At 41.8% G+C, this 26,252-nt stretch overlaps 1 protein-coding gene across 9 annotated transcripts in view; it reads left to right on the plus strand.

Annotated features, from left to right (window-relative positions):
- The window catches only part of LOC146868383 (F-box only protein 44-like), a 172,481-nt gene that overhangs the window by 16,854 nt on the left and 129,375 nt on the right, over nucleotides 1–26,252 (plus strand). For 3 of the 9 annotated variants that reach the window (XM_085609889.1, XM_085609897.1, XM_085609886.1), the window contains exons 2-4: nucleotides 2,793–2,878; nucleotides 10,615–10,926; nucleotides 16,422–16,548. In XM_085609889.1, coding sequence (XP_085466015.1) covers nucleotides 2,812–2,878; nucleotides 10,615–10,926; nucleotides 16,422–16,548 — 506 coding nt within the window. In that variant the 5' untranslated portion in view covers nucleotides 2,793–2,811. Of the gene's footprint in view, nucleotides 1–2,792; nucleotides 2,879–10,614; nucleotides 10,927–16,421; nucleotides 16,549–26,252 lie in introns of those variants that run through there. The other 6 variants (XM_085609887.1, XM_085609891.1, XM_085609893.1 and 3 more) reach the window with 3 other exon arrangements.

Genomic DNA, 26,252 nt, shown 5'->3' on the forward strand with positions numbered 1-26,252 from the left:
TCTCAAAAGTCGTATTTTGTGAAGAATTATTTTGCACTCAATTAGGTATTAAGTTAGCTACTACTTTGTGTTTAGTTAGCGGTTTCATCGTTTGTGATAAAAGTTCCGTGTATCCTACATGTGAATTAGTAGAGTACACAGCAACTGTGGTGACCAATTGCGTCTTCAGAGAATTTACTAGGGTTTTTAAATTCTCTACTTCTTTTATTATGGTACAAACATTCTCAGCTAAGGCTTGTACCTACCTGACTTTATGCATGCATTTGCATCCATCTATGACTCTTTGACCACTACGGGCTCATTAGGTGTGCAACTAGAGTGGCTCAGTACACCCTCTAGAAGTTTCAAATCAGAATTTTCCTCGGCAAAGGGGGCAAATCTATTTGAGTGAACTATTCCTGTGTTTCCCTCTCCTTCCGTGATCTTTCTTGCATGGACATTAAGTTCTTCGCACACGCACTTCCCTAACTCCAATCCCTGTGTGGGGTCGTTGGGTGAATTTTATGATTTTGTCATTGCTGACAATTGCGTTGGAGGACTCCGTTGGCTTGTCTGTGCTGCATGCAGAATGACATCTCTACAATGGTGTCAGTTGTTGAAGTACAACCAGCTTTGTATAAAAAGAAGTAATCTTTTTTTTTGGATGGTACCTTCTATTTTCTTGTTGCTCCCTCTAGCATTCTCTCAACCTCTTCTATCATGTTATCTATTTCAGATATTGTGCAGTTCCCAACCACGCTTCTTTTTAATTTAGGTGTTTTGCCCTTTCCCATGAGCGCCTCTGATGCCTTTTGTTTCCCCATGCTTTGTAAGGATGTTGCTACCGTGTGTATAGAAGCTTATTCTGTTATATTTAAGGGTGTGTGACCAAGGGAAGTATGCTTACTAAAAAAATAGAAGGGAGGGAAGAGAAGAGGAGGGAATATGGGATATCCAACAACACCCTATTCTGATTGTCCCAAACAGGCCAACCCTAGCGTTCTGGCTTCCTGCACTTTCTTGTGCTAAATTGCAGAACAGTACCTGCTTGCAGTTTCTATGTTCATTCAACTGGTTAGCTGGCGCTGGGGTGGGGGGGGGGGAACTGGTAAGAACAGGAGTAGTTGTTAACTACGTCGGGTTCAAGGTCCAAGGCTTCCAGCAAAAAAAGCCAAGAGAGTGGGCCCAGCCCAGCCTCCTGGGTTTTTGCTGGCAGTAGGGCAGGAATGCTGTAAGAGTGTCTCGCGCTGCGGGGGTAGAAGCAGCTCTTTTTGCGCTTTGGCCACACCTCCTCGTAAGCAGCTGTGCTCACCAGTGACCGTTGCACCCGGGGACACCGAGTTCCACCAGGGTGTTTGCTGGTAATAGAGCAGGAATGCGGTGAGTATCCCACGCTGCGCGGTCAAGGCAGAGCTTTATGTGCGTTGACCACGCCTCCCCCCTCAGCAGCTGTGCCCACCAGTAACCATTGCACCCTGGGCCACCAAATCCCTCCAGGGTGTTTTCTGAAAAAAACGGCAGGAACACAGCAAGAGTGTCCCACTCTGCGGGGGTCGAGGCAGCGATATATGCGAGTTGACCACGCCTCCCCCTCAGAAGCTGTGCTCACCAGTGACCGTTCCACTCTGGGACTCCGAGTCCCACCAGGGTGTTTGCTGGCAGTAAAGCAGGAATGCAGCAAGAGTGTCCTTGGCTTATATCTTTAGAATAAATGTATTGATATTCCTAGCATAAATTGTCAGTAGTTTTTAACAAGTGATACCATAAACAGAAATAGAAAAAATGCAGAAATAAGGTTTACAAAATAGACTGAAATAATATTTGCGCACACAAGTCCACATATTGTGCATCACTTGTTAAATTAGGCTAAAGCAATTGTAGGATACCACGCTCATATACAACTAGCACCTGAACAATCATAGTAAAATGTCTTAGAGCCTGCTTTAGAGTTGGATGATAGTGGAAATAATCTTATTGGAACAGTATATTGCAGCACATAACTCCAGTGTATTCTTCTGTAAATTTGACTCTTTGTCGCTAAATCAGATGATTTTATGTAACCACCCACCACTGAATCAGACCATTAATGTCAAACCTCCACTGCCTTCTTGAACAAAATAGTACAATTTAATAAAAAGATCCATTGAATGTATCACTTTGGTGGTGTGCCGCCACGGCTACTAGTGTGTCGCCAAAAGAGATCATTTAGCATGGTATTTCGATAAAACCCTTTACAGCCATGCCGTGGAGTGTATATGTTAAAATTGACTTCATTCTAATAAAATGTTTCTGCTTAATGGTTTAGTGTGAACATAAATTAAACTATTTAGTTCATGCTACATTAAGGTAGACAGGCTGTTAAATGTCACTGTATATTATCCAAAAACATTTGTTTTAATATCTTTTAATGCTTAAGGCAGAACTGATGACAAACTTTGCTGATATTAACAAATGATTTTAAAATGAGATAATAAAAGTTGCGAAATGCAGCAAGTTATGGTAGGTACACATCATGAAATGCCTACTCTGATAATGCATCTCAGAGAGAAATTATTTTTGATGTATGTGATGATCATGAAATCTATACAGTGTTGCCCTTAAAATTACTGACAGCTTACCTCCAGGTCCAGCTGTAAAACATCCTGATCCTTATGAATTAGCTCAGGTTTCTGTCTTACTGGGGTGGCAAAGTGAGCTAAATAATGATCATGGATTCAACCCAGATCTGTGACTGGGGGTGAGTGTTTGAAAAGTTTCAGCACTCCGTCCATCATCTCCTTATGTTTGCTTCTGTCCTATTTTACCTACCATAGGAAGAATGTCAGAGGCAGAATGATTTTAACAACTCAAGCTGATTGGATTTCCCTACTACCAGCCATTCTTCCAATTCTGAAAGAAGGTAACAAATAATTTAAAATTAGGATAAAATCTACTGCTTGAATGATGCACTGGACACCAGAGTCTCTCAAAGTTTGATTTTTTTCAGTCTTAAATTTTCCTGACATCCTGCTGTATTATGCTATCATTGATATTACTGAGTTTACCATGTAAGGGATTAGGAGGTTTCTTACATCTGTGCACAACCAGATTATAGAGCTCTTTCGGTGTGTGGCTATGTGCTGATATCAGATTGTGCAATTGTAAACCAGTGCAATGATCACTTTGTGTAGAAGGGTTCCAGGAGAAAGAGACTGTTCATATTGTCCCACCACTACTACATTGACCAGAAAGCTACATGGCTAAATACCATGTGCTCTTTCCTCATAACAAATGTATCTGTGGGTTGTCTTTTCTGTGCAAAAAAATTAACCATTTAACCAATATTTGAAACCCTTACCTAAGAGCTAGAAGCTACAGATAATCAATATATCTTTGCTTGATCTAGAAACCTTAAGTAAAGTAAGATTATTTTCTTTCTTGGTTTATCTGCTCCATACTTTCAAATGTTCAGGTCTCCATTCACAAAAAGGTTTCCCTGGATCCACATATCTGTTTCCATCTACACATGAAGCCTATGGTGGATTTTACATTTTCTCCTGTTGTCAATGTGCATCGTATAATGTTAATCCCATCTGATGAGTTGAATCTGTGGTCCAGGCTCTAGTTTAATACATGCTGGACTACAGGATCTCCATCTTGGTCAGGATGCCACAGTCTATTCTCTGTGTGCTAAACATCACACTGGAAGCTTCAATATTCAGTATGAAAAGATAGGATCACTGGGATCCACTTCAAACAACTATGCATTGTTTCCAAGACTACATGTGGTCACTTTCCTATTATCGTTCCTCGGAGCTGGTTGTTTTGGGTGTTGCCTGAAGTTCTAGAAGCGGAGATCAGTTTTGTAGAAAAAACTGATTTTAGTAAGTTTCTTAAATCTAATCTAGGGGGTTGGCTTAGCAGGAAGAGAAGATGAAGCCACAGCTGTGCGGATCTGTCATCTTTGGGAGCGTCCAGCCAAAGTGTCTGTAACCAGCATAAAATCCTCTATTGACAGTCTGACAGTTGCCTTAAAAGACTGCTAGCCTCGCTTTTGCGATCAAAGCTTGCAATCTCGTCATAGCTTATTATGTTACAATTGGGACTAAAATAATGTTTTCACAGCAGTAGGTAACTCACACTTAACAATGTCTTGCTGGTCAGAATTGAACTCTACCTTGATGATGGTGTACCCTTATCAGACAGACAGGCATCCAGCAGAAAACTCATCTCTAGAAACTTCCCCCCTGTTCGCCTTTAAAAGAGAAAGAAATGTGGCCAACCATATAGTCAGGGCATCTTCGAAAAAAGCGATGGAACCCACATTAAGACAGATGATGGGCTTGACACCTATAAAAGGACATCATAAATGTGGTACCTGCTCGTGCTGCGACCAAACGTTTGAAGGTTCATTGTTTTCCCACAAAGGGATCTATTGGAAACACAAAACTTTCTCTAATTGCAAAACTAGATATGTGATTTATGGAATAATCTGTCCATGTTCATTATTATACATCGGAAAAACCAACCAGGAGATCCGACAGAGAATAACGCAACATAAGTCAGGAAAAATGTAGAGAATGCACCCCTTGTCAACCATTGGCGCAAAATGATGCATGTAGAACAAGATCTCCGTTGGACGGTCATTTCTAATGTGGAACGTGACCCCAGAGGGGGCGATATTGAGCTCAAGCTCGTACAACGAGAAGCAATGCTAATCGTGAAATTCGACACTGCGATCTCTGGATTGAATGAACTATCAGAAATGTATAGATTATACGGGCGACCGCAGCATTTTCCACACTTGCCACAGGATCAGTCCATATGAAAAGCGTTCCTCTTTTTCAACAATTTTTTTTAAAAAAACAACCCTATTAGTTTCTCTACATTGGGTCACCTCATGAATATGGCTCGCGCATTCTAGATCCATCTCTTTTCAGCAGCGTGAATAATTGTCCATAGAAAACCTTCCATTCAAACCATTTGGATCCCGTGGAATCACGGCACTATATACCCCAGAATTCCGGTCCCTACCCAGCATTCTATTTACACCTAACACGGAAGTACTGGCTCTGAAGCAGTTGTTTCCGGCTTTGTGAGAAGACACGGGTTCACCGCCACGAATTAGGTAACTGGCCTCTTAATGAATACTTCAGCCCTTTTCCTTTGGCTTGGTTAGGATTTGAGGCACGCGAGCGATTTGGATTTATGCCATTTTCATTAATTTCCAGATTCGTTGCCCAAGGCGAATTACATTTTTCCAGCTCGCTGAGAAACCGATATTACCAACCGGACGCAGCCTATAGCAATTGCAAGGTATGCCCTGTCTTTTGTAAGTGGCCACGCTTCATTGCAATGTTAGTTGAGTCCTTCTCCTTCCAACTTAAAGCCATGATTCTTTTCTCCTTTTAAGCGTGGAGCGTCTCGCTCCCTCTTGATTCTGTACGATGATTCGAATTTTCTTCGGCAGTGCTGCCCTTAAGTACCTCCCCGGGGATTCATTCACCAGTAAGTTTTGTTTAGTTAAGTACCCCCCTGATGGCTTTCCTTCTCCTCGTCCTCTTTAGTAACGGAAGTCCCATTGTTTTGTTTACTTTTTTCAGTTTAATTCATCTCTGAACACTGCAAAGGCACCTTCAAGTGCTCTGTCACTTGGGTAAGTTGTGTCATGTCGAGGCTGCGATCAACGTTGTGTGCACTCTCAGAATTTTCAAATTCACGTCGAGTTTTACTATTCTCTCCTTTTCTTTCTTTTTAGTGTTGTGGTCCTGAAGAGAACCCCCATCAGTCAAACAAAACGGGGTTCGAAACGCGTAGACCCTATTTTTCGTTTATTCCAAACATTTGTGTAATCAGTCCGGTGTAGTGCATCTTTAGAATTCTCTTGTTTATTCTACCAAATGACTGTCAAATGAATAGATTCTTTTGCACTTTCAAAACGGTTCTGTACTTCAAAGTTTTGGTGTTTGGTTAGTCCTTTGGTTGTTCCAAATTTTGGTCAATTGGAACCAAAGACTCATTGTGTGGTACGTGTGTGTGTTCGATTGAATGAGGAGTGGTGTATGAATGAGTATACAATTTTGTGTATATGCCATACTGGCAGTGGAGTTTCAGTGTTCATTGTTTTGTACTGTGTGTTTTAATTGTCTCCTTTTTGAAAAAATTGTCATGTAGCATTTTGGTGCTTTATCGGTTGTCCAATTGAAAATATTTTTACAAAATTCATTCGAATGACAAAAAAAGATATAGTTTGAATAAATACTACTAATGAGTACAGATGTAGTTGTTTCACTTTTCTTCTGCAGTCTATCAGTTTTCGTCAAATAGCAATCAGCATTGGCATATTCTCTAGTTTTTCATGTTTATTGGCTCACCCTTGCTGTTCAGAGCCACACCCATTTTTGTTCATAGTAATCTTCTTAGAAAGCGGATTTCCGAAAGTGACTGAAATCAACTTTTAAAAAAACTTCGAACTGGAAAGATCACGCATACTGAGGTGTGAACCACAACATGCTAAGTACCCTAAACCCATTGCATGTAATCATCCGTTACAAATACATGGAGATAATCCTCAACTACGGGTGTCACAACTAAAGGTTCATTTGGAAGGGCTCAAAGGTCAACATTTGCCTGACTTCTCCAAGGATACTGTCATAACAAGAAAGTGCTTACTTGTACTAGGATCAAAACTAAAGAATTTGAACTTATCTTTTTCTTTTGTAGGCCCTTCAAAACCTAAAATCACCTATAAAGACAAAGGTCACGCCTTAATGATCACAATATGCTGTCGGAGGTTTTGGGCAATATCGCAGAATTTTCAGTAGAGACTAACTCAAAGTTATTTAGTATGTAGCCTGCCTGTTTAGATCCTCAACATATGTGAAATTATTGATACAGTCTATAGTTTCCATTTGGGTATGTTTACACAGCCTTCATTCTAAACTTTAGAACAGGGGTACCATTTTGTGTATTGCAATTACTGATCTTTTAAAGTAAACAATGTTTCCAGTTATTTATCCTATGGCATTTGACCCTTTGTCATTGATTTACTGTAATTTTGTATTTATTCTCTACACACATACATAGTGTATCATAGTATTCAGTTAGTATGTTGTCTTATAGCCAGTTGTATTCTATATAATCTACGCATTAGCTTACAGCAGCCAACTGGCTAGTTTGTATTGTCCTTGACAAATTTGTTAAAGTAGGCTAAGATGGTTGTAGATGGCTAATCCTACTAAAGACTCTTACGTTCCCGAGTGTTTCTAAATGTCAAGGTTATCATAGATAATTTTCCAGAGACCTCTGATACAGTTACTAGCACTATTGAATGCTCCAGTAGAGGAGCTTCTGAGACTTTTAAAGTTCCCCGGGGTATTCTGGTGCTTAGGTCCATCAGTAATGAAATATTTGGCCACTGGAAAAAGTTTTTTTTTCTGATGTAGCCATGTCTTAAGCTGCTAGTTTATTATTCTTTTTTTTAACTCTTTTTATTAACAGAGCTCAAGAGACCACACAGCCCAAAACAGTTCCATTAGTACATCGTGGAGAGAACACAGAAGATCAATAGCAGTATGTTCATGTGGGAATAAAGAGAATTTCCAACAAGCGTCTATTCACCCATGCCCACCCCTCTATACTTTCGCCACTGCTAGTTTATTCTTGTTTACGGAAGTTTGCTGGACAATGGAATGGGAGATTCCTCTCCGCTCTGTTTGTGTTATTTTTGTTAGGTCTACTAATGTCTTCCTGTTGCTAAAATAACAATATTGCGATCCCTCACACTCTGTCAGCTATTTTCACCATCCAAAGTATTAGTTTCTTTAGGCCCTGAGCTTTGTACATGTACAGTCTAAAGAGTGAGTGTCTCTCATGTTTGTCATTTAACTTGTATGTATTCCCAGGAAATCCCTGCCACTGATGTCAGGGTTATGCATTTATACTTCTTACTAATTTCCCTGGACTTGTCATCAGCCTTCGACACAGTCTCCCATCACATCTTGATCAGCACACTCCACCACATCGGAATCCAGGAAGATGCCCTCAAATGGATCACATCATATCTCTCCAGCAGAACCCAGAGAATACATCTCCCACTGTTCACCGCGAAACCCAAGAAGATCATCTGCGGTGTCCCCCAAGGATCGTCCATCAGACCCGTCCACTTCAACACATACATGACCCCCTTCTGGCCAACACGGTCAGATCGCACAAATTCAACATCTCCTCCTACACTGTCACCCAGCTCATCCTTACACTGCCAGAAGCCCCCTCCACTACCAGAGCCAACTTCCACAAATGCATGAGGAACGCCACCGACTGGATGAAGTGCAACTGTCCTCATCTTTGGGTACAACACCTCACTATGGAACAACGCATAGTGGCCTGCTGAACTCTGCAGAGTCTCTGCCCCAACAGACTACGCTTGCACCTCAGCATCATCTTGGACAGCAAGCTATCTATGAAGAAACAGGTAAGCTCAGTCTCAGTCTCATCCTTCTACACCCTACGCACTCTCCGCAAGATCCGCAGGTGACCTCAAGTCGTCACGCCAGTCCTGGTCACGAGCAGGCTGGACTACAGGAATACATTCTATGTTTAAATCACTGCACTTCTCTTGATGAGACTACTGACAAAAAAACTCAGTGTCAAGACATTCTCCACCTCCCCAGATGGACCCACATCACACTCCATCTCAAGAAGCTACACTGGCTCCAGATTCAGAAAAGATGCCAGTTCAAGATTTTGACCCATAGAAAGCCCTGCACAACAAAGGACCAGCATTCATCAACAAAGGCCTGACCTTTCACCAACTGACCAGACACTTACGACCTACATCCCTCTTTCTTGAAGACACCCCATAGATCCACCGAAGCAACGGCGGAGGACTCTCCTCCTCACACCTGGCAGCCAAAACTTGGAACGACCTTCCCCTGCACCTCAGTACTTCTCATCGCTCCGGCAATTCAGGAGAGGACTGAAGACCTGGCTGTTCGATTGAACAGATCACCAAGAAGCAGTTACCAACTCCAACGGCTTGAGACCCTCATGGGTGATTTGCCTATCTTTATAAATCCTTGATTGGTTGAGTGCAAATGCTTTTATATTGCTCTGTCCTTGATGAAATTTGGCATGACATCTTTCTTTACTATAGGAATACCAGATACATACATACATGCATTACAGACATTCTTAACGTAAGTTTCCTTCAAATTCTTACCACTATTATAATAGTCCTCATGTAATATAATCCCACCCTGGCTAAAACCTTCTGATCTCCAACTATTTGTCCTGACAATCACTCTTGACCATAAGGTAACTGTGCAATTGGAAATCTACAGAGAATGTATAGATCCATGCATGATGGGAATGACTGACATATCATCAACATAAAACCTCTACATCTCAAGATGTCTTGCTCATATTAAGCTGTAAAGAACCAGTTTGCTCTACAACAGTCTATGTGCAGAAAGCAATCAATCACGTCCATAACATTTACATTATCATAACATTTACATTGTTTTCTTTTCATACTTTTCTGATTGCTCTTATGTCTCTCATACACTCAAGTTTGCTACACCTTTCACCGAATATACGTTCTCCTGAAGTAAGACAATAAATGTAGCTCTTCTGATCGATTACTGGATGTCTGTCCTCCTTTACTTCTCTTTAATGTTTTAATTTTTAATTTCTGGTAATTAGTAACAATATTTGAGAATATCCTGTAATTAGAGTTAAGTTTGATATAAATTCGTAGAACTCTCATTCTACATAGAAGAATCAAATTCTGACATTAAAGTTAGGTCATTTTATAGCGGAGGCACACAATCTTATCTCTGTTGCTGGATGCCAGACCTTTGTTTTAAGAAAGGCTGGCTAGGTTTCTAAAATAAAATAAAAAACATTCTGTGACTTAATAATATTCACTTGTTATCTTGCCAGGGAGTATTGATTTCAAACCATCTATTTACATAAATATTTTCATCCGTGATTTTTTTTTTTTTTTTGTATCCTCCCACCCATATTCCTCTCCCTAGCTCTGCCCCAGTACCCCTTTTTTCTTTTTGTTTCTTACTAGGTTGGTATAACTTTCTGTGTGACTCCATTTTATATTAAAAACAAAAAAAAATGCTCCAAACATATTATTAATTTGTACTTATGGTACTGTTGAGTTCATGTGTTCTCTTGTGCAAGTTCAGTTTGCAATGAGAAATATAAATCAGCATTTCTACATCCAGCTTACAAGACTTGAATGTTTTATTATCTATTGGCAAACTACCAATCGGCGTTTTTGGTGTTCAGTATTGTTAGATTTGATATATTTCCAGTAATATATGGTAAATATGGAAACATTTTGGAGTCTGAAATACAGTTTACTGGCAAGGTAAACGTGACATCAGTAGAATGCCACCCAGTAGCATGATCAGGGGACAGTATGTTATTAATGAAGATGGACCCACATGTTAGGGGTCTATTCCTCAGAAATAACAGCAGTAATGACAGGTTTGCGTAGGGAAACAAAAATGTTGTGAACAGAGTCTTTTTGTCACTTTAATTAAATTATAAACCACTAAAATTAATAGAATATCTACAAACAGGAGCAGATTGTAGAGAAACTAGGATCTGATGTGTTTTGTAATTGTATATCTTTATCAGATTGTTACACCTCGTGCTCCCCCTTCCTTAGAGGGCCTTCATCAGTCACCAGGATGCACAGCATCAATGATCTCCCTGAAGATGTCCAGGTGGAGGTGCTGTCTCGAGTTCCAGACCAGGACTTGATCCGTTGCTGTAGTCTGGTCTGCAGCCACTGGAGAGATGTGGTTGACTTGCCCACCCTTTGGAAAAGGAAATGCCAGCTGAACGGTTATTTTCTCAGTAGCGGCATTCGATATCCTGATGATTGGAGGTTCCTTTACTTCCTCTTCAAGCTGAAGAAGAATTTAATAAAGAATCCTTGTGCAGAAGGTTTGTGACCCTTGTGTCAGTTGGGGCTGTACAGAGATAAAAGTTGATTTCTGGTTGCTGTTCCAAAGTTAAATCTTGTGTGTTCATCTATATGTAATTGAGGAGTACATATTTTAAAGCATGTTGTTGAAATCTTTGAAAAAATGTAGGGTGTTCCTCAACAACTTGGGTAGAAAAAGGGAGGAGCTAGGTAGCATATTGGAGCAAGATGTTTTTGATTATAGTTTTTGCTAAGTGTGCAGTGATATCTGATATGTTGAGATTCAAATGTTGCACCATTCTTATGCTGAGGGTTTAATGCTATATGTCCCTGGTATTAACTGCCCCTGGATAGAAGAAAAAAAAACAAGTATGATGGCTGGGAATAATGGCGCACACAACTCTGTCAGGTAATAAGTAAGTAATGTCAAACATGTAAGATGAAATGTCCACACTTGGTATGGTGCTCAGGAGGAGGAAGAGCCACCCATTCTTCCTCTGCTGGAGGGGGTTCCAAATGTTATTGAGAAAGTTCTCCTGGCACTCATAAAATCACTGCTGTTGAGGTCGTGGTATCAACAGTTCTTTATTTGATTCCGATGTACAAATTTCGGCCTTGCACTTTGCCAAAACTTCATCAGGGCGCATTTGATCTAGAAGCAGTAGAGAAATATAGGTAATAGTTGACAAGTCAGTCTACGATGTCACAAAGTGATATTCATCTCATTTAGCCCCCCTGGCTGGAGCGGAGCCTAGGGCCATGCCCGCGTGGCGTCGGGTATCTTGGCATTTAAGATACCCAATACCACGTGGGATCGCCGTCCGACAGATTCGGATTCCACACTACGCATGGCCTTAGGCTCTACTCCAGCCAGGGGGCCCACATGAGATTAATATCACTTTGTGAGATTGTAGACTGACTTGTTAACTATTACCTATATTTTGCTATTGCTTCTAGATCAAATGCCCCCTGATGAAGTCTGCTCTGACAGATACAGCTTAAGATGAATCACGTGTTAGCAAAGTGCAAGGGCGAAATTTGCCCCTTGATGAGGACGGACAGAGAGGGGCTCTCTTTAGGCACACAGAAGGTGCTTGCTAGCCAACTGCCTCCTGGGTGTCTGGGACCAAATGTGCATGAAATAGTTATGCTCCAGCCTACTGCCTGCAGAGCAGGATTTGGGATCTGTCCACAACGGGTAGCAAATCAAAATCACAAATCAATTTTATCATCCTCATCATCATCATCACGGAAACTTTATTCGGCCAATAGACCATTGAAGTGCAAATGCATTACAATAACATTTCATTAAAATAATCCTTTTGAGGACTGGGTCGAGCCCCCACATTCAAATTCCTAAATGCTGTCGTTTGGAGCCTACACCCCATCGCCAAATCAATTTCTATCAGGAAAGTAATAAAGAACAAATTATTCACCTTAGTGACACTTGTTTGGTTAGTTCTTAGACCCCGCAGAATGTTTAAGCTGACAGGCATGTTGTAGGCATATTTTTGAACAGCACACAAATTATTTATAAATATCAAGCCCTGACACTTAGTGGCCCTCTTATGAGCTCACAGTATCACCCATGCACATTCATGTACTTGCAATCACCAGCTCTTATTCTCAATCCAGAAGGAAATCAATTGCTAATTGAGATGAAAACAAGGTAGCCATATTTGTTGCCGGGAGAAATGAAGAGCAACAACTTAAGCAAGTAAAACTCACTGATAAATTCCCCACCCTCAGAAATATTACAAAAGACTCAAAAGTGATCAGGTAGGCAGAAAAGGAACACTCCCTCGTGACATACGCTATCCCCGCCCCTCAAGCCCCACCCCTTTGGCCGCCACTCCCCCATCTGCTAAGCACACTGGGCAGCAAAAAACTGAAGACAAGAAGAACCACCATAACAGCTGAGCCCAGTGAAAGGATTGCATGTATGTTAGGAAAGGTTTTAACATCTAGTGAAAAAATAAAGACCTGCCAACTCCAAGAATTGTGGGGAAGATAAAGACAACTTCTGATAAAGGAAGATCTCAGGAAGTGCCACATGTCCTAGGGGGTAGTAGCAAGTGCAGGAAATATCAAAAAAAGTACAAAAACAGACCTCCTCAAGCAAAAGACCTTCAACCAGAAAGGCCAACGGCTAGGCTGCCACAGTGGAGAAGACAACACAACGTTGTACAATCAGTCCCTAGCAAAGGGAACAACCACCACCAAATGGAGAGTTCAAATAACAACTAAAAAGACGACCAGTCACCCAACAAGTTAACAGGCTTATTTCCATAAGAGTGGCTTTCATGAGACTTTTCAATTGTCTGGCCATGAGTGGATCTCAATATCATTTTCCAGGGAAAGACTCCTCTTGAATCTCAAGTCCTTCTTGTCACAGCTGCAGGAGAAAAGTCCTCTTAAGCCCTCTGTCTTGATAATTGCAATTCACAAACTGGGTGTGATGCTCTAAGTAACCACGAAGAATAACAATTTCCCCTCGAAGAGAAAGTAGAAATCCACCTATTTAGCTACCTTTGGCAAAGTTATCGAAAACAGTCCTCTTTCATTGAAGATCAAGATGTCTATGTCCATACACTAGGCAGCTGTATTATAATAACCTATGGCAACACTGATCTGAGAACTGTTACCTCATGCATTTCTTGGCAGATTACATGGCAGGGGCCACACAGGCATAATCTGCAGTAGATCAAAAATCCTCTGCATTTGCTGTCATAGGTGAAGCAAACCATTATTTAAAATCCTCGTTTCAGTGTGCCTCATTTTTGTGCGCTGGGGGAAGCATGCCATTTGCCTTCACTAAAACCAAGAGCCTGCCGTAAGACATCTGACAAGTTTTTGAAATGCTATGGGGAGGGGGAATAACTAAGTGGCTTACCCTAAGACTCCTAATCTGCAGTATAACATTTACCTCAGGGGCTGAAAAAGGGTCATATCTTAGTATGTGGGGTCAAATCTGAAGGCCAGATCTATCCAGACAGAATACTGAACTTTCATGGCCCATGGACAAAACGCCAATAGTTTGGTGTATGGCTGTCAAAACTGATGGCTTTCATACACCAGACTTTTAGTACACTGATAGGAACCGCTGTGATGGCAGTTCATTCAATGTATTGAGATGCCTGCAGGACCAGTGGTCGTCTCTAAATTTGGAGGGGATATTTCTCGAGGGTTGGTGGAGGTAATGTGCTCCTCAATCCCGAACGACACTACTTTATCTGCAAAACTTTATCGGTCTCTAGTCTGAGATGAAGTCTGCATAGGGGACCGCCACATTATACCAATGTGATAAATTGGGTTCTTAGTTGAGAGGTGGAAGTCCCACTCAGGCAGCAACTGCAATGCTGGACAGGGTGAACCACAAAAGTCACTAAATTAACCTGTGCTTAACCCTCCGATAGCTTGCCACGAAATCAGTCAGACTTAATTTAAAGTCAATGTATAAAGTATTCATGCAGCACACAAACAGTAATAAAATGAAAACGTAAAACAAGAAAAATCCAATTTAGTAAATTTCAATAAATAAAATGACACCAAAACAAACTAAATCCAATCCATATGTTTATTCAAATTTTTGAGTGAAAATTGCATCAAAAAGCGCAAAGTGCCACTTGTGGTTATCTGGTTGCACCTGATCGTTGGAAATTTACAAGTTCATGTCGACCACAATGGAATGTGGGTCTGGTATAAGGACCAGGATAGTCCCACTGAAGAGTGAGAATGAGACATTCTTGTGTATATTCAATAGGAGATATCTGATGTAAAATAATTTGAAACATATTTAAGTCTCCAATGTTAATTCTCACTAGTTGCACTTACACAGTGACACGGTTGAGGTCTAATACATCAATTACCCTCTGTTTTGAGCACCACTGCATCGTTTGCCAGATTCCATTCTACAATACACATGGCTTAGCATAGGTCTTTCCATTTGGTCAGTACTCTGAAATAAAGTTAAAGTGGGTAATAATATTGTAAATGCTAATTGCTGCCAAAATCACACTCCTGGTTTATCTTTTTCCTTAATGTTGCTCAAATGAAAGTGGTAAATTCTTTAGTGTCATTTCATAACATTACATATTGTTATATATATGTTCACACAGATAATCCATCTTAGCTGCATTACACCATACGAAACAAATATCCCCTGGAATGATGTGGTCTGTGCTACCATAATTGTTCTTTACCTTTTTGGATGACCTAAGTAAATCTTATGTATGGATAAACGCAGTGTTTTTGCTCAGGAGGAAATAGCCCAGATCCTTTGTTAAATGAAGGCCTGTGAACACAGTGTTAGTAATAATTAATTATGTAATATCCCAAAGGGAAACCAAAGCCCATTCGAAGTTCTTCATCCAACTCCTAACCGATTATCCATCTGCGGCGATTATAAAAAAAAAAATCAGTGTATCCTAATGGCTTATATTAAGGAGTTCTTTGTTTGCTGTGTTTTATTTCATCCAAACATTCTCAATAGCCATGTCTGATTTTGGCAGACATTGTGCATCTATGGAATGTAAGCAAAAGAGGTAAATAGAAATATAATAGTGAAATCTAATTGCCATGTACCACATTCTGACACTCTTCCCGCAGGTGGCTTTGTGGCAGATTGGTGCTAATTCTTCTTACTCACTGTTCTCTGACTGAAAGAGTGAGTTGCATTAGCATTATGATAGTCTTCAGTGTGATACTGTGGTCCTCGTTGATTATCACTTGGACTTCTGCATTTGGTTCCACTTATTCTCAAATCTATGATCCGCTGAGGCTATGATGGGCAAGTGCCATCTTGAAAACCTTTCTTCTCATACGTAAATATCCTTTGTTTGAAGGCATTATGGTGCTGTAATCATGGATTTGGTAGAAGTCAAATTAATATATCGAGCCAAATCACCTCACACAACTGGCCATGACACTATTATAGAGCTTCATCAGCCCCTATGGCATTTCCCGGTAATGTATTGTATCAATCACCTATGTCACCTATTGATTCAATGACTGATTTGGTTTGGTGAGGCCTATCATTAAATTCCAGAGGACGTTACCAAAGGATCAATGTGAGGTTCCAAAGAGCATGTATGGTGCATCCCTTTTATTGGCACAAAAGGGCCTTTGAACAACCGTCCGTCTAAGGACCTAGACATTCACTAAATCAAGACGGACGTTGTGGTTTACTTGAAGTGTTGTGTACAAAACATTTTGCAGCAGGGAACACCAAAGATTGGGCAGATCTTAAATCATTGTCCATCAAGAACTCTGTCACAGCTGAAAGTAAACCTCACAGCAAGCCTGTGACACTTACCTTATGAAATTGAGGTGCCTGCTTGAAAGTGGGCAAGTGAATACAAAGAACTCTCTACACGTGCACGTTGATGAGCTACAGACACATTCTGCCAAAGTCCCAAACAAAAATGACCTCCATTTGACTGAGGGATATTTGATGCATTAGGTATGTCGAAGTTGAAAGACTCCCTTTAATGATCTTTGTTCATTTTGTTCCTAGAGAATTATAATTCCTGGATAATTGATTCAAATGAAGGTAATGCGTGGAACATTGAGGACCTCCCTGGTGATCGTGGCCAACCGTTTCCTCAGCCCAGCATCAAGAAATATTTTGTTACTTCATTCGGGTAAAGTGGAGCCTATGACCGCTTTGGGATAGTGAAGGGGAGATCAAGTGTAAAACAGGTTACACTGCTGTACATATTAGTGGTCCATTTCAGTGAACAAAGTTTGAATCATTCTAGATGTGAAGCGTGCATGACTGTTTCTCATGTTACCTGCTACTCCATATGTAACTTAAGACAGCAAAATCTCATTTCCAAAAGATCAAAGTTGTCTTCATGTATGTCAGATGGATAACATTCTACATCCATGTAGATGTCGCACCTTACTGGAATTAAGAAATATTTGATTGGCTAATATAGATTCATGTGGTTGAACTCCATCAGTGAAGGTCACCTCATTTAGGATAAAAAGTAAGACGGAAGGCCGATCTTTAAAATTGGCAAATGAAATATTTTAATATAGTTAAATTAGGAGTATTGGTAGTCCATTGTATTGTAGCATTTATATAGTGCTTAAGATCCCTAACCAAATTGCGAGGCAACACCGATGTTCATCAGGTTCTTTGGTTCACTTTTTGAGTGCATGTTTTAACAGGTTGTTGTTAGACCTGCATGGAAAGCCCTGGGTGAAGTGTGAGATTTGGGGATATGCTCTAAACTTGGATTAGAGGCATTATTGCATTCATATGCATGGGGTGTTGAGGAATGTGTGAGAATAAGTGCAGTCCCACATGCCAATACCTACCCTTTCATGTAGGAATGATGCATGTTAGTGGTAAGAGCAGAGTTTTTAATGCATTATGGAGATTGTGATGGATGCAAATTTTTCGTATTCTAGAGAGAATTAACTGTCAGATCTTAACCATTTGACCAGAGGAGTTTCCATTAGTGCATGATTTTTTTTGAAGGAGTGGATGGGCAAGAGTGGAGCTAATCTAGATCTAAGCGCTCTGGTTTGGTGGCAGGTACAGAAGTGTGCTGAAGGAAGAGAGGTGCAGAGCAGTGAGTGTCACGATGAGCTATGAGCTTTCCTTAAAAGTGATCTATTGAGGCATAGGGAATCAGTGTAGAGACTGAAGAGTTGGTTAAATGCGACAGAAAATTAAGGTTAAGAAGATATTTTACAGCTGCATTCTTGATTTTATTGTCGTTAAAACAAAAGGAAATTGTGAAAATTCAAGCGCGATACTGTGGATTATAAATTAGGAGAGGTTTACAGTTGGGCTGAGGTTTATGCCTCCCGGAGACTACAGAGATCATTTACTAACAGATCCACGGAGGGAGAAACATCTTCATCAGATGAGTCACAACAGAGAGGATTACCACGCAGAAACAGCAACCTTGACAAAGACAGCAGACCTTCCACCTCGAGTGCAGCAAACACAGAAGCCATTCCTTTTTTAGGAAGAGGTCAGGAGATTCCCGTTGAACCAGGAGGGTGACGTTTAAAGGAAAAAGACATACCAATAGCCAAATTCACCAGAAGCCATAGAGTTTAATTATTATTATCTCGAAAACCGAGTTATCTTCATTTCAAATGCAAACCTTACAAAAAGGTATGTCCTATGTCCCCACCTACGAATCAAATGAACTGGAATCTCAAATTTGCTTGTTTAAATTCATGAGAACTTTGCGGTTAAAGCACTTCTTTAGAAACATCGTTGAACCCAAACCAAGAGAAGACAAAGGAAATTTGCTGGATCTAAAATCCAAAAGTACATTCATTGCACCTTTGAGTCATAAAGTATTAGATTCATTTGAGACAGTAGTACAAAGAGAATTACATAACATATTCAGAGAAAAAGAACGTAGAAGACCAAATTTAACAATAAAGGAACGGAATGCCACTTCACAACTGGCTACAACAATAAAATCCTGTGTTGTAAGGCAGACAAAGGAGGAGCTTTGGTTATTTTAGATACAGACTTTTAACTTAAAATGTGGAAGCACACGTTACCGACAACACTATCTACATGGAATTGACCTCAAACCCGACTAAAGAACTCAGCAGAGTACTGAATGTTATCATTGACTCAGCATTGAACATGGGAACCAATAATGGACAAGATAAAGATTTTTGATCAAGGATAACCCTAGCACACCTTATCTGTACATGATTCCCAAAATTCATGAAAGTATCTGCAAGATGCTACTGATTTTTTTAGTTAAAATCAGCAAAATTAAGATCTATGAGAATATTCAACTGATACTGTGCACTATTGACGTGAAGTCGTCGTATACCTCTATCCCCCATGACTTGGGACTTCAAGCAATGGAATCATTTCATATGGACAGTGACAAAAGATCTCACAGTATTTTTGTTAGAGCTCATGCACTTCACGCTGTATCACAGCTATTTTACAGGGCAAGAGAGATATTACACCCAGCTATCAGGAACGTCCATGGGAAATTGTGCAGCTCCTGCCCATGCAAACCTTTTTATGCACTGGTTCGAATTGGATCATATTTTATCCAAGAATATTTGGCAAGACAATTTGATTACCTACTATAGGTATATCGACAATATTTTTCTGATTTGGAAAGGAGGAGAAAGCGATCTACTACAGGCTGTAAGTCAGATGAATATCATTGATGAAAGAATTCAATTCACGTACACCACCAGTACTGAGAGAATTTCCTTTCTAGATGTTGATATCCGGTTACAAGACCGAAAATTGATCACCTCCATGTTTACCAAACCCTCAGACCGGAATAACTTTTTGCATTTTTTCAGTTTTCACCAAACAAGTTTGAAGAAACACCTTCCCTACTCGCAATTGCTCAGAGCGAAGCGTATCTCTTCATCTGAGGAAATATACAGTGAGAATAGTAAAACCATCATATCGAAATTCAAACAAAGAGCATATCCTGTATCGATCCTACGGGAAGCAGAGGACAGAGCCAAACAGAAGTAGAGAACACAGTAACTCTAACTTAAAGCCTGTTTATGATGCGGTTAGGAAAGCATTCCCACCTAGGGCCTGATTCTGATGCGGTCAGGAAGGCCTCCTAACGGCATTTGCTTCTTCCAAATCGGATCGGGAACGTGTTTTCCCGACCGAGGGCCCAATTATGATGCGGTTAGGAACATATGCTCCCATTGAAGTCAATGGGAATCCAACCAAATCGTATCTGGAAGCATCCGGATGCATCATTCTCCGACGGTTGGACTCTCCCGATCCAAGTGGGTTGGAAACTAATTTCCAACCGATTCGGTCGGGAAGCTTTTCCAACCCACATCAGAATCAGGCCCTAAGGAGGAGAGAATGGTGTTTGTGTCGAAGGGGTTTAATGAACGTTTAGAATTTAGCTGTTTTTTGTAAACAATTTCTACTGTATTGAGCACACGTTTGTATTACCGTTTATCTTGTTTGTATCTCCTTTATAGATTTCTGGTATTTCACCACATCGACACACTATATGCTATGATTTACTCTCACAAGCTTTTTCACTTTCTCTGAGTACACCGGTGACGTGTACATTTTCTCATCTCCTTTCAACATAGAAACGATTACTATTAGGTTAGCTTGGTCTTATGGCTTTTTCACCTCTATTCCTGATTTTTTTTTTTTTGATTTTTTTTTTTATTATTTCTAATTTCTCCTTAATATTTTTATTATTTCTCATTTCGTCTATTTTTTTTTTATTTATTTTTTATTTGTCCTCATTTGCCATTACCTCCATCCATAAGATACGCCAACCACCACACGTGTCTGCCTTGAAGTAATTTAGCGATCCATCCTCCTTCATGGCCTTTTCCAGGCACGATTTATTTGATAGGTGGGAGACCAACCTCTTAAGTGGAAAACGGAAAAACTCCAGTCAATGGTGTTCAACCTGACAGACCCGGGATTACGTACGGGAGAGGGAGAGACCACTTCCCAAGGTCTTCTGGAGACTAATTGACATAATCATCGGACCCGGGGAAAAATAATTTCGTCTATTGTTTTAAGTTTGCACAACGTTACACGAGTTTCCCGAAGTCACGGCAACAAGGTAGTCTGTTGTCGTTGACTATGATTATGGGCGGTTCACTCCTTTGCTTTCACTACTTTTACTTCCAGGACACGGGCGCTTTGTACTAGGAAGCTTCATTGAAGCGTAATACGGTGGCGTTTTTACGCGAGTTTCTGCAGGTATGTGGCTCAAACTTGCCCTGTACTGGACTATTAATTTGAATCTTTAGAGTTTTCACGGAGTGTAAGGTAGTTTAAAGGGTTTGCTTAACTTTTTGACTTTATTGAACTTTGTAACGTTTAGCGCATGTATCTTTGGAATTCGCTACCAGTCACACCAGCACGGAAAGGCAGATAGAGGCACTTTGCTTAAGTTTCTTCACTTTCGCTGTGTTACGGGTATTTAACGGTGGTTACATGCCTTTTGGGATTTACTTTTTCAGGTACTATGGCATTTTACTTTTCGACATTGAATAGCGGGTTTTATTATTTTTTTCACTTTATTCATCCATGTGTATTCAATCACTTTTAATCTGTTCAGACTTCACCTTTTTCATCACATTGCACACTTTCCATCTGACCTCTATGTCACAATTAGTTTTTCTTTTAAAGGCATTCGTCCAGTTCTTGGATCATAAAGTATGCATTATTTTCCTCGTAGGAAAAATGCACTGACGAAGGGCTGTGCCCGAAATTTATTGGGGCTTTTGGAATTCCAGTGAATTAAGATGTTGAATATTACGTCTCATGATGTATATATGAGAAGAACATTATGAAGAATAAAATCAATTGAAATTTCATTACTGAAACAAATGATGAATAAATCAGTTTTATAAATTACTAAGTGAATGATAATTTTGTAGAAGCGACACGTTCGCCAGGAGTGCTAAATTGAGTACGTCCTTCCCGCGTTGGAGGACGCTTTCTACAGATTTCACGTTGCACACCTTATGATCAGGAGGTGATGCTCACCAGCACCCAAAATAGGAGTACCATTGGATTATTTTAAAACCTTTTTTGAAAGAGGAGTGTGACCACAACCCAGTTTGTTTCATAGCACCTGATTAAACAGTCCCCTGGGGTTCGTAATTTATCAAGAACAATAAACTGGAGCGCTCGCAAAAATCTCTACGAGGGTCAGCTGCAGTTTCAGAGGGACTCAGCGATTTTCAGAGCCTCAGAATGCCGCCTCTATGGGGTCTCAGTCATGGACGACGATCTCCACCTTAGGTACGCTCCCTGAGATGGACCAGCAAGAACAGGTGCGGCAAGCAACAAATGTTACCTCAGAAAAGCAGGTGCCAGAAACACAACAAGAAAGAGGTCACACTACCCAATATGATATTAAAACCATGTTTAAATCTGATTTCTTGATGAGATACGAGAGCTTTAGGCAACGCAGGCAAGCGAGATTGCATCTTTACATCATCGTCTGTCGAAAATTGTAGAGGCAGTCAGTAGCTATCTGGCCAGAATGCAAGAGGCTGAATCTCGGATCTCCCAGCTTGAAGATCAAATGAGTTATGTTATGTTGGGTATTTGTAGAGCGCACGGCTACTCCCAGGAGTGTCCCGGCACTGAAAATGAACACGCACCCGCGCAACCACAGAAGAAAACAGATACCACGCGACAGATGCTAGTGGAGCCAAATTAAAGTTGGAATAGCCATGTCTTGAGCATTTTTCTAAAAGTAAGCAGATCCTGAGCCTGACGGAGAGTCAGGGGGAGGTTGTTCCATAGACCGGAGGCCACCACCTGAAAAGAGCGGCCTCCGACCCGCGCAAGTGCAATTTTCGGAACAAAAGTCAGGAGTTGGGTAGAGGATCTCAAAGTACGTTGAGGGACATAGCGGGGGAACCTATGTCTTAAATAAGGAGCTCCAATCTGATTAAAAGCTTTAAACACAAGAATCAGAGATTTAAAATAAATTCTCTTTTGAACCGGCAGCCAATGCAGGGAGGACTAGAGAGGGGACGTCTGAGTGCTGTGGGCGACCAGAAATATGGCCCTAGTGGCTGCATTTTTGAATCACCTGCAAACGGGAGATCAAGTAACTGGGAAGACCCAAATACAAAGAATTTGCATAGTCCAAACGCAAGGTAACCAAAGCTTGGACTATGATTCTTCTATGAGAAACAGAAAGCAGAGGTAAAAAATTCTTCATCATTCTTAAAATCCCGAAGCAGGTCCCTGCTACAGACTGAATCTGGGATTTCATAGAAAGCGAGGAGTCCATTCTGACTCAGAGATTCTTAACCACGGTCACTGACGACCCGGGGGGGACAGATCCTGCGGCCACCAGTTATGCCAGGTCTTGCAGGGATGATGGCCGAAGAAGATAATCTCGGATTTATCAGGATTACATTTCATTTGGTTATCCTTCAGCCACGAAAAGACCTCTAAAAGACAAGTATTTATTACATGGTCATCAAACTCTGCACCCTTCGCACAAGTGAACAGCAGCTGAGTATCGTCTGCATACGATACAATCTTTGCCCCATGTTGTTCAGCGAGGTGAGCAATGGGGGTCATGTATAGATTGAACAAAGTAGGGCTCAAAATAGAGCCCTGCGGGACCCCGACATTCAAGGGTGGGATAGCAGCTGCAAAAGGAGGGGACCATAAGGTTTGAAGACGATTACTGAGAAAGGACTTGATCCAACTCAATGCAATACCGCCTACGCCCCCCTCGACCAATCTTTGCACCAGTCTGTTATGGGGCACGGTGTCAAAAGCTGCGCAGAGGTCCAAAAGGACCAACACCGCGATACCTCCCCTGTCAAGCGTGGCTTTAATGGTCTCGGATATTTCTAAAAGGGCTGTTTCAGTACTGAAATTAGCCCTAAAACCAGACTGACTAGGGTGCAAGAGATGATTAGTCTCAATATATTCAGTGAGGATGGAGTTAATATATTTCTCCAAGACCTTTGCAAAAAAAGGAAGCAGTGATATGGGACGGTAGTTACCGGCTTCCTCAGGGTCTGCCGTGTTTTTTTTTTTAACAAAAGAAGAATTCTGTCATGTTTCCAGTAGAGAGGCATATATCCTTCCAGCAAGGCGTTATTTAAAATCCGATTCACTATAGGATTGATTGCCTCGGCAATTACCGACAGCACCCTGGCAGGACAGGGGTTGGCCGGTGAGCCCGATTTCAAGGACTTCATAATAGTTAGTGATTGGAACATGAAGATAGCAGGAAACTGCAAAAGGGAAAATTCAGAGCTTACAGAAGCACTGGAAAAATCTAGGTCTGAAGTTGAGTCCGGCGGCTGTATTACAAATGAAATCTGAATCTTTATGTATGTATGTATGTATGTATGTATTTGTACTTATATAGCGCACTTCTACCCAGGGGTCTCGTAGCGCTGTATTCATACCGCTGTGGAACCCTTCCTGGTTTTCCTGTGAGATGACTACTCCTGGGCACCCCCCAAGGTGAAGCCAGGCATCCTAGCGCTGTGGGGGCCGTTGTGAAGATTAAGCAAGCTATTGCCCAGAGTTGCACAGTGGGACCCATGCTTAGAATAGGCACCGAGGCGAGAATTATCAGGTCCGGGGAAATTGAATCCAAGAGCCGCCGAGGCAGGAATTGAACCCTGGTCCCGGGCCAGACCTCTGCATCAGGGTCTGCCGCTCTAACCATTGAGCCACACTTCTCCATAAACTTATAATTTTGGTTATGATTTTATCATAAAAAAGAAGCCATCATGTTAGTCCATTTACTGGATGGTACAAACGGGCGTCTAATGACTGCGGGAGAGGCAACACTTTTAACAATGTTATAGAGTTCTCTACTTTTATTGCCGGCCTGGTCGATTTTTGTTGAAAAGAAAAGTCTCTTTCCCTCACGAACTTTACTGTAGTGATCTCTTAAAGCTGTTTATAAGTCAATTTGTCAAGGGCCGTGTAATTTGCTTGCCATATCCTTTATAGGTGTTTACAGGCGGTTTTACTTTCCCTTAACGCTTCAGTATACCAAGGGGCAGAAGCAAGATTCGTTTTTGTCGCTCTCAAGGTAGGGGGGGCAAGTTCTAAAGCTCTAAGGAATAACCATTGTTCCAAGGAATGCACATCATTTTCGAGGGTCCCACAGGATGGAATGGGGTGGGATTGCAAAGCACTTTGTATGGCCTCGGGAGTGATTAGGTTAAAAGACCTAAAACTGCTAGCGCAGACATTTCCCTGTGATCGGGACCGATTGAGACTCTTAGGGACTCTAAAATATACCAAACAGTGGTCCAACCAGGTAAGGGGAAGAGGGACTTCAACGTCTATTGGAGTGGAAGAAAAAATCTGATCTAGAATCGTGAGTAGGTAGGTGTACAAAAGGGGTCAGATGTAATATATCAAGGGATTCATACAGTTTGAGCACCTCCGGTGCTAACAGATTGTCCATGTGTAAGCTAAAATGACCAAGGACCAAGCAGTGACTATATTTAGCAGCTAAAGGGGAGATAATGTGGCTGATCGCCTACAGAAACTTCCCAGCTGGCCCTGGTGGGCGATAAATAACCACCCCAGCAATAGACTGATGGGCCGAGATGGTTAAAAGAAAACCCATGGACTCAGCCCCCTCAATCTCGGTAAGAGCTAGCGGGACGCAATTGAAGGTGCTTTTGTAGATGAGGGCCCACCCCTCCCTTTTCCCCGATCTTTCCTCAGGATCTGATAGCCTGAGGGCATTGCCCCGGCGATGGTAGGATTAGAAGCCTCGGTTAGCCATGTTTCAGTTAGAAACATCATGTCAGGACTAGAGTCCTCTAATAGTTCCTGAAGTTGGAGCTCATGTTTTTTAACTGAGTGTATATTAAGCAATGACGCTGAAAGATGCAGGCCACCCCCGCCCCTGTGCATTTTGTTCATCGCTGGAGTCGGTGTTTCACCCCGTGACCCATAGGCATAAGAAGCCAACCAATTGCAGTCTTTGCAAGGGACAGCCTCTACACTCAAAGCCAAGGAAGAGTGGGGCTTGCAGTTCATACGTCTGCCAATACTGAGTAAAAGTTCCCTTTCATATGTAATAAATGGTGAACACTCCGTAGGAGAACCAACAATATGTCCAGCGCCGGCCGCCTCCGGGACGCTGATGGGCGATGCAGCATCTGATAGAGACTACTAGCCACAGATTCCTTAACGTAGAATTACCCCAGGCGTGAGACTGGACACGGAAAACTTTCTTGCCCAGCATCTCTGCGCTGATGTCTGTTTCCTTCTTTTCCGTGTGCCACGCGGATCGTGTCCCTGGCCTGTTTTCAGGCCTCCTTTCACGCTTTGCGTTTCCTTTAGGAACAGTGTGCGAATGCCTTAGGGCTTCAAGACGTGCTCATCTTGCGTGCACCAGATGTCGGCAACGGACCCTCACCCCATTTGTATGTGGTGTGTGGGTGAGCACCATGACTCCATGGACTGCGAGGCTTGTCAGCAGATGAAGCCCAAGTCCCGGCGGGAGCACAGGATGAAACTCCTTTCGGCCCGCATGTCCAGGTTGGCGGCGTCACCGCGTCCGTCCCCCGCACAAGGGTTCAAGAACCGCCGCTTCTGTCTCCGACATCGTCTCTCTCCGAGGCCGCAAGGGCGTCGCTCGCCTGTTGGTAAGTGTCGCAGCTTCTCCCCGAGGCCCGGTCCCCGCCCTGTGGGGGGGCTGGTTCTCCGCAGGTCATGCGGCCTCATGCGTCGCCACCCTACCCGCCGTTTCCTGGCGTGGGGGCGACCAGAGTCCAAATGGAGGCCTATGCTGTGGCCCTGCAGGCCTCCTTGGCGCCTCCTCCTCTTCCTGGGACGTCCACAGATCCCTTGCCATGTGCTGGGCCT

Source organism: Triturus cristatus, chromosome 1_2 (assembly GCF_964204655.1).
Source record: "Triturus cristatus chromosome 1_2, aTriCri1.1, whole genome shotgun sequence".
NCBI lineage: Eukaryota > Metazoa > Chordata > Amphibia > Caudata > Salamandridae > Triturus > Triturus cristatus.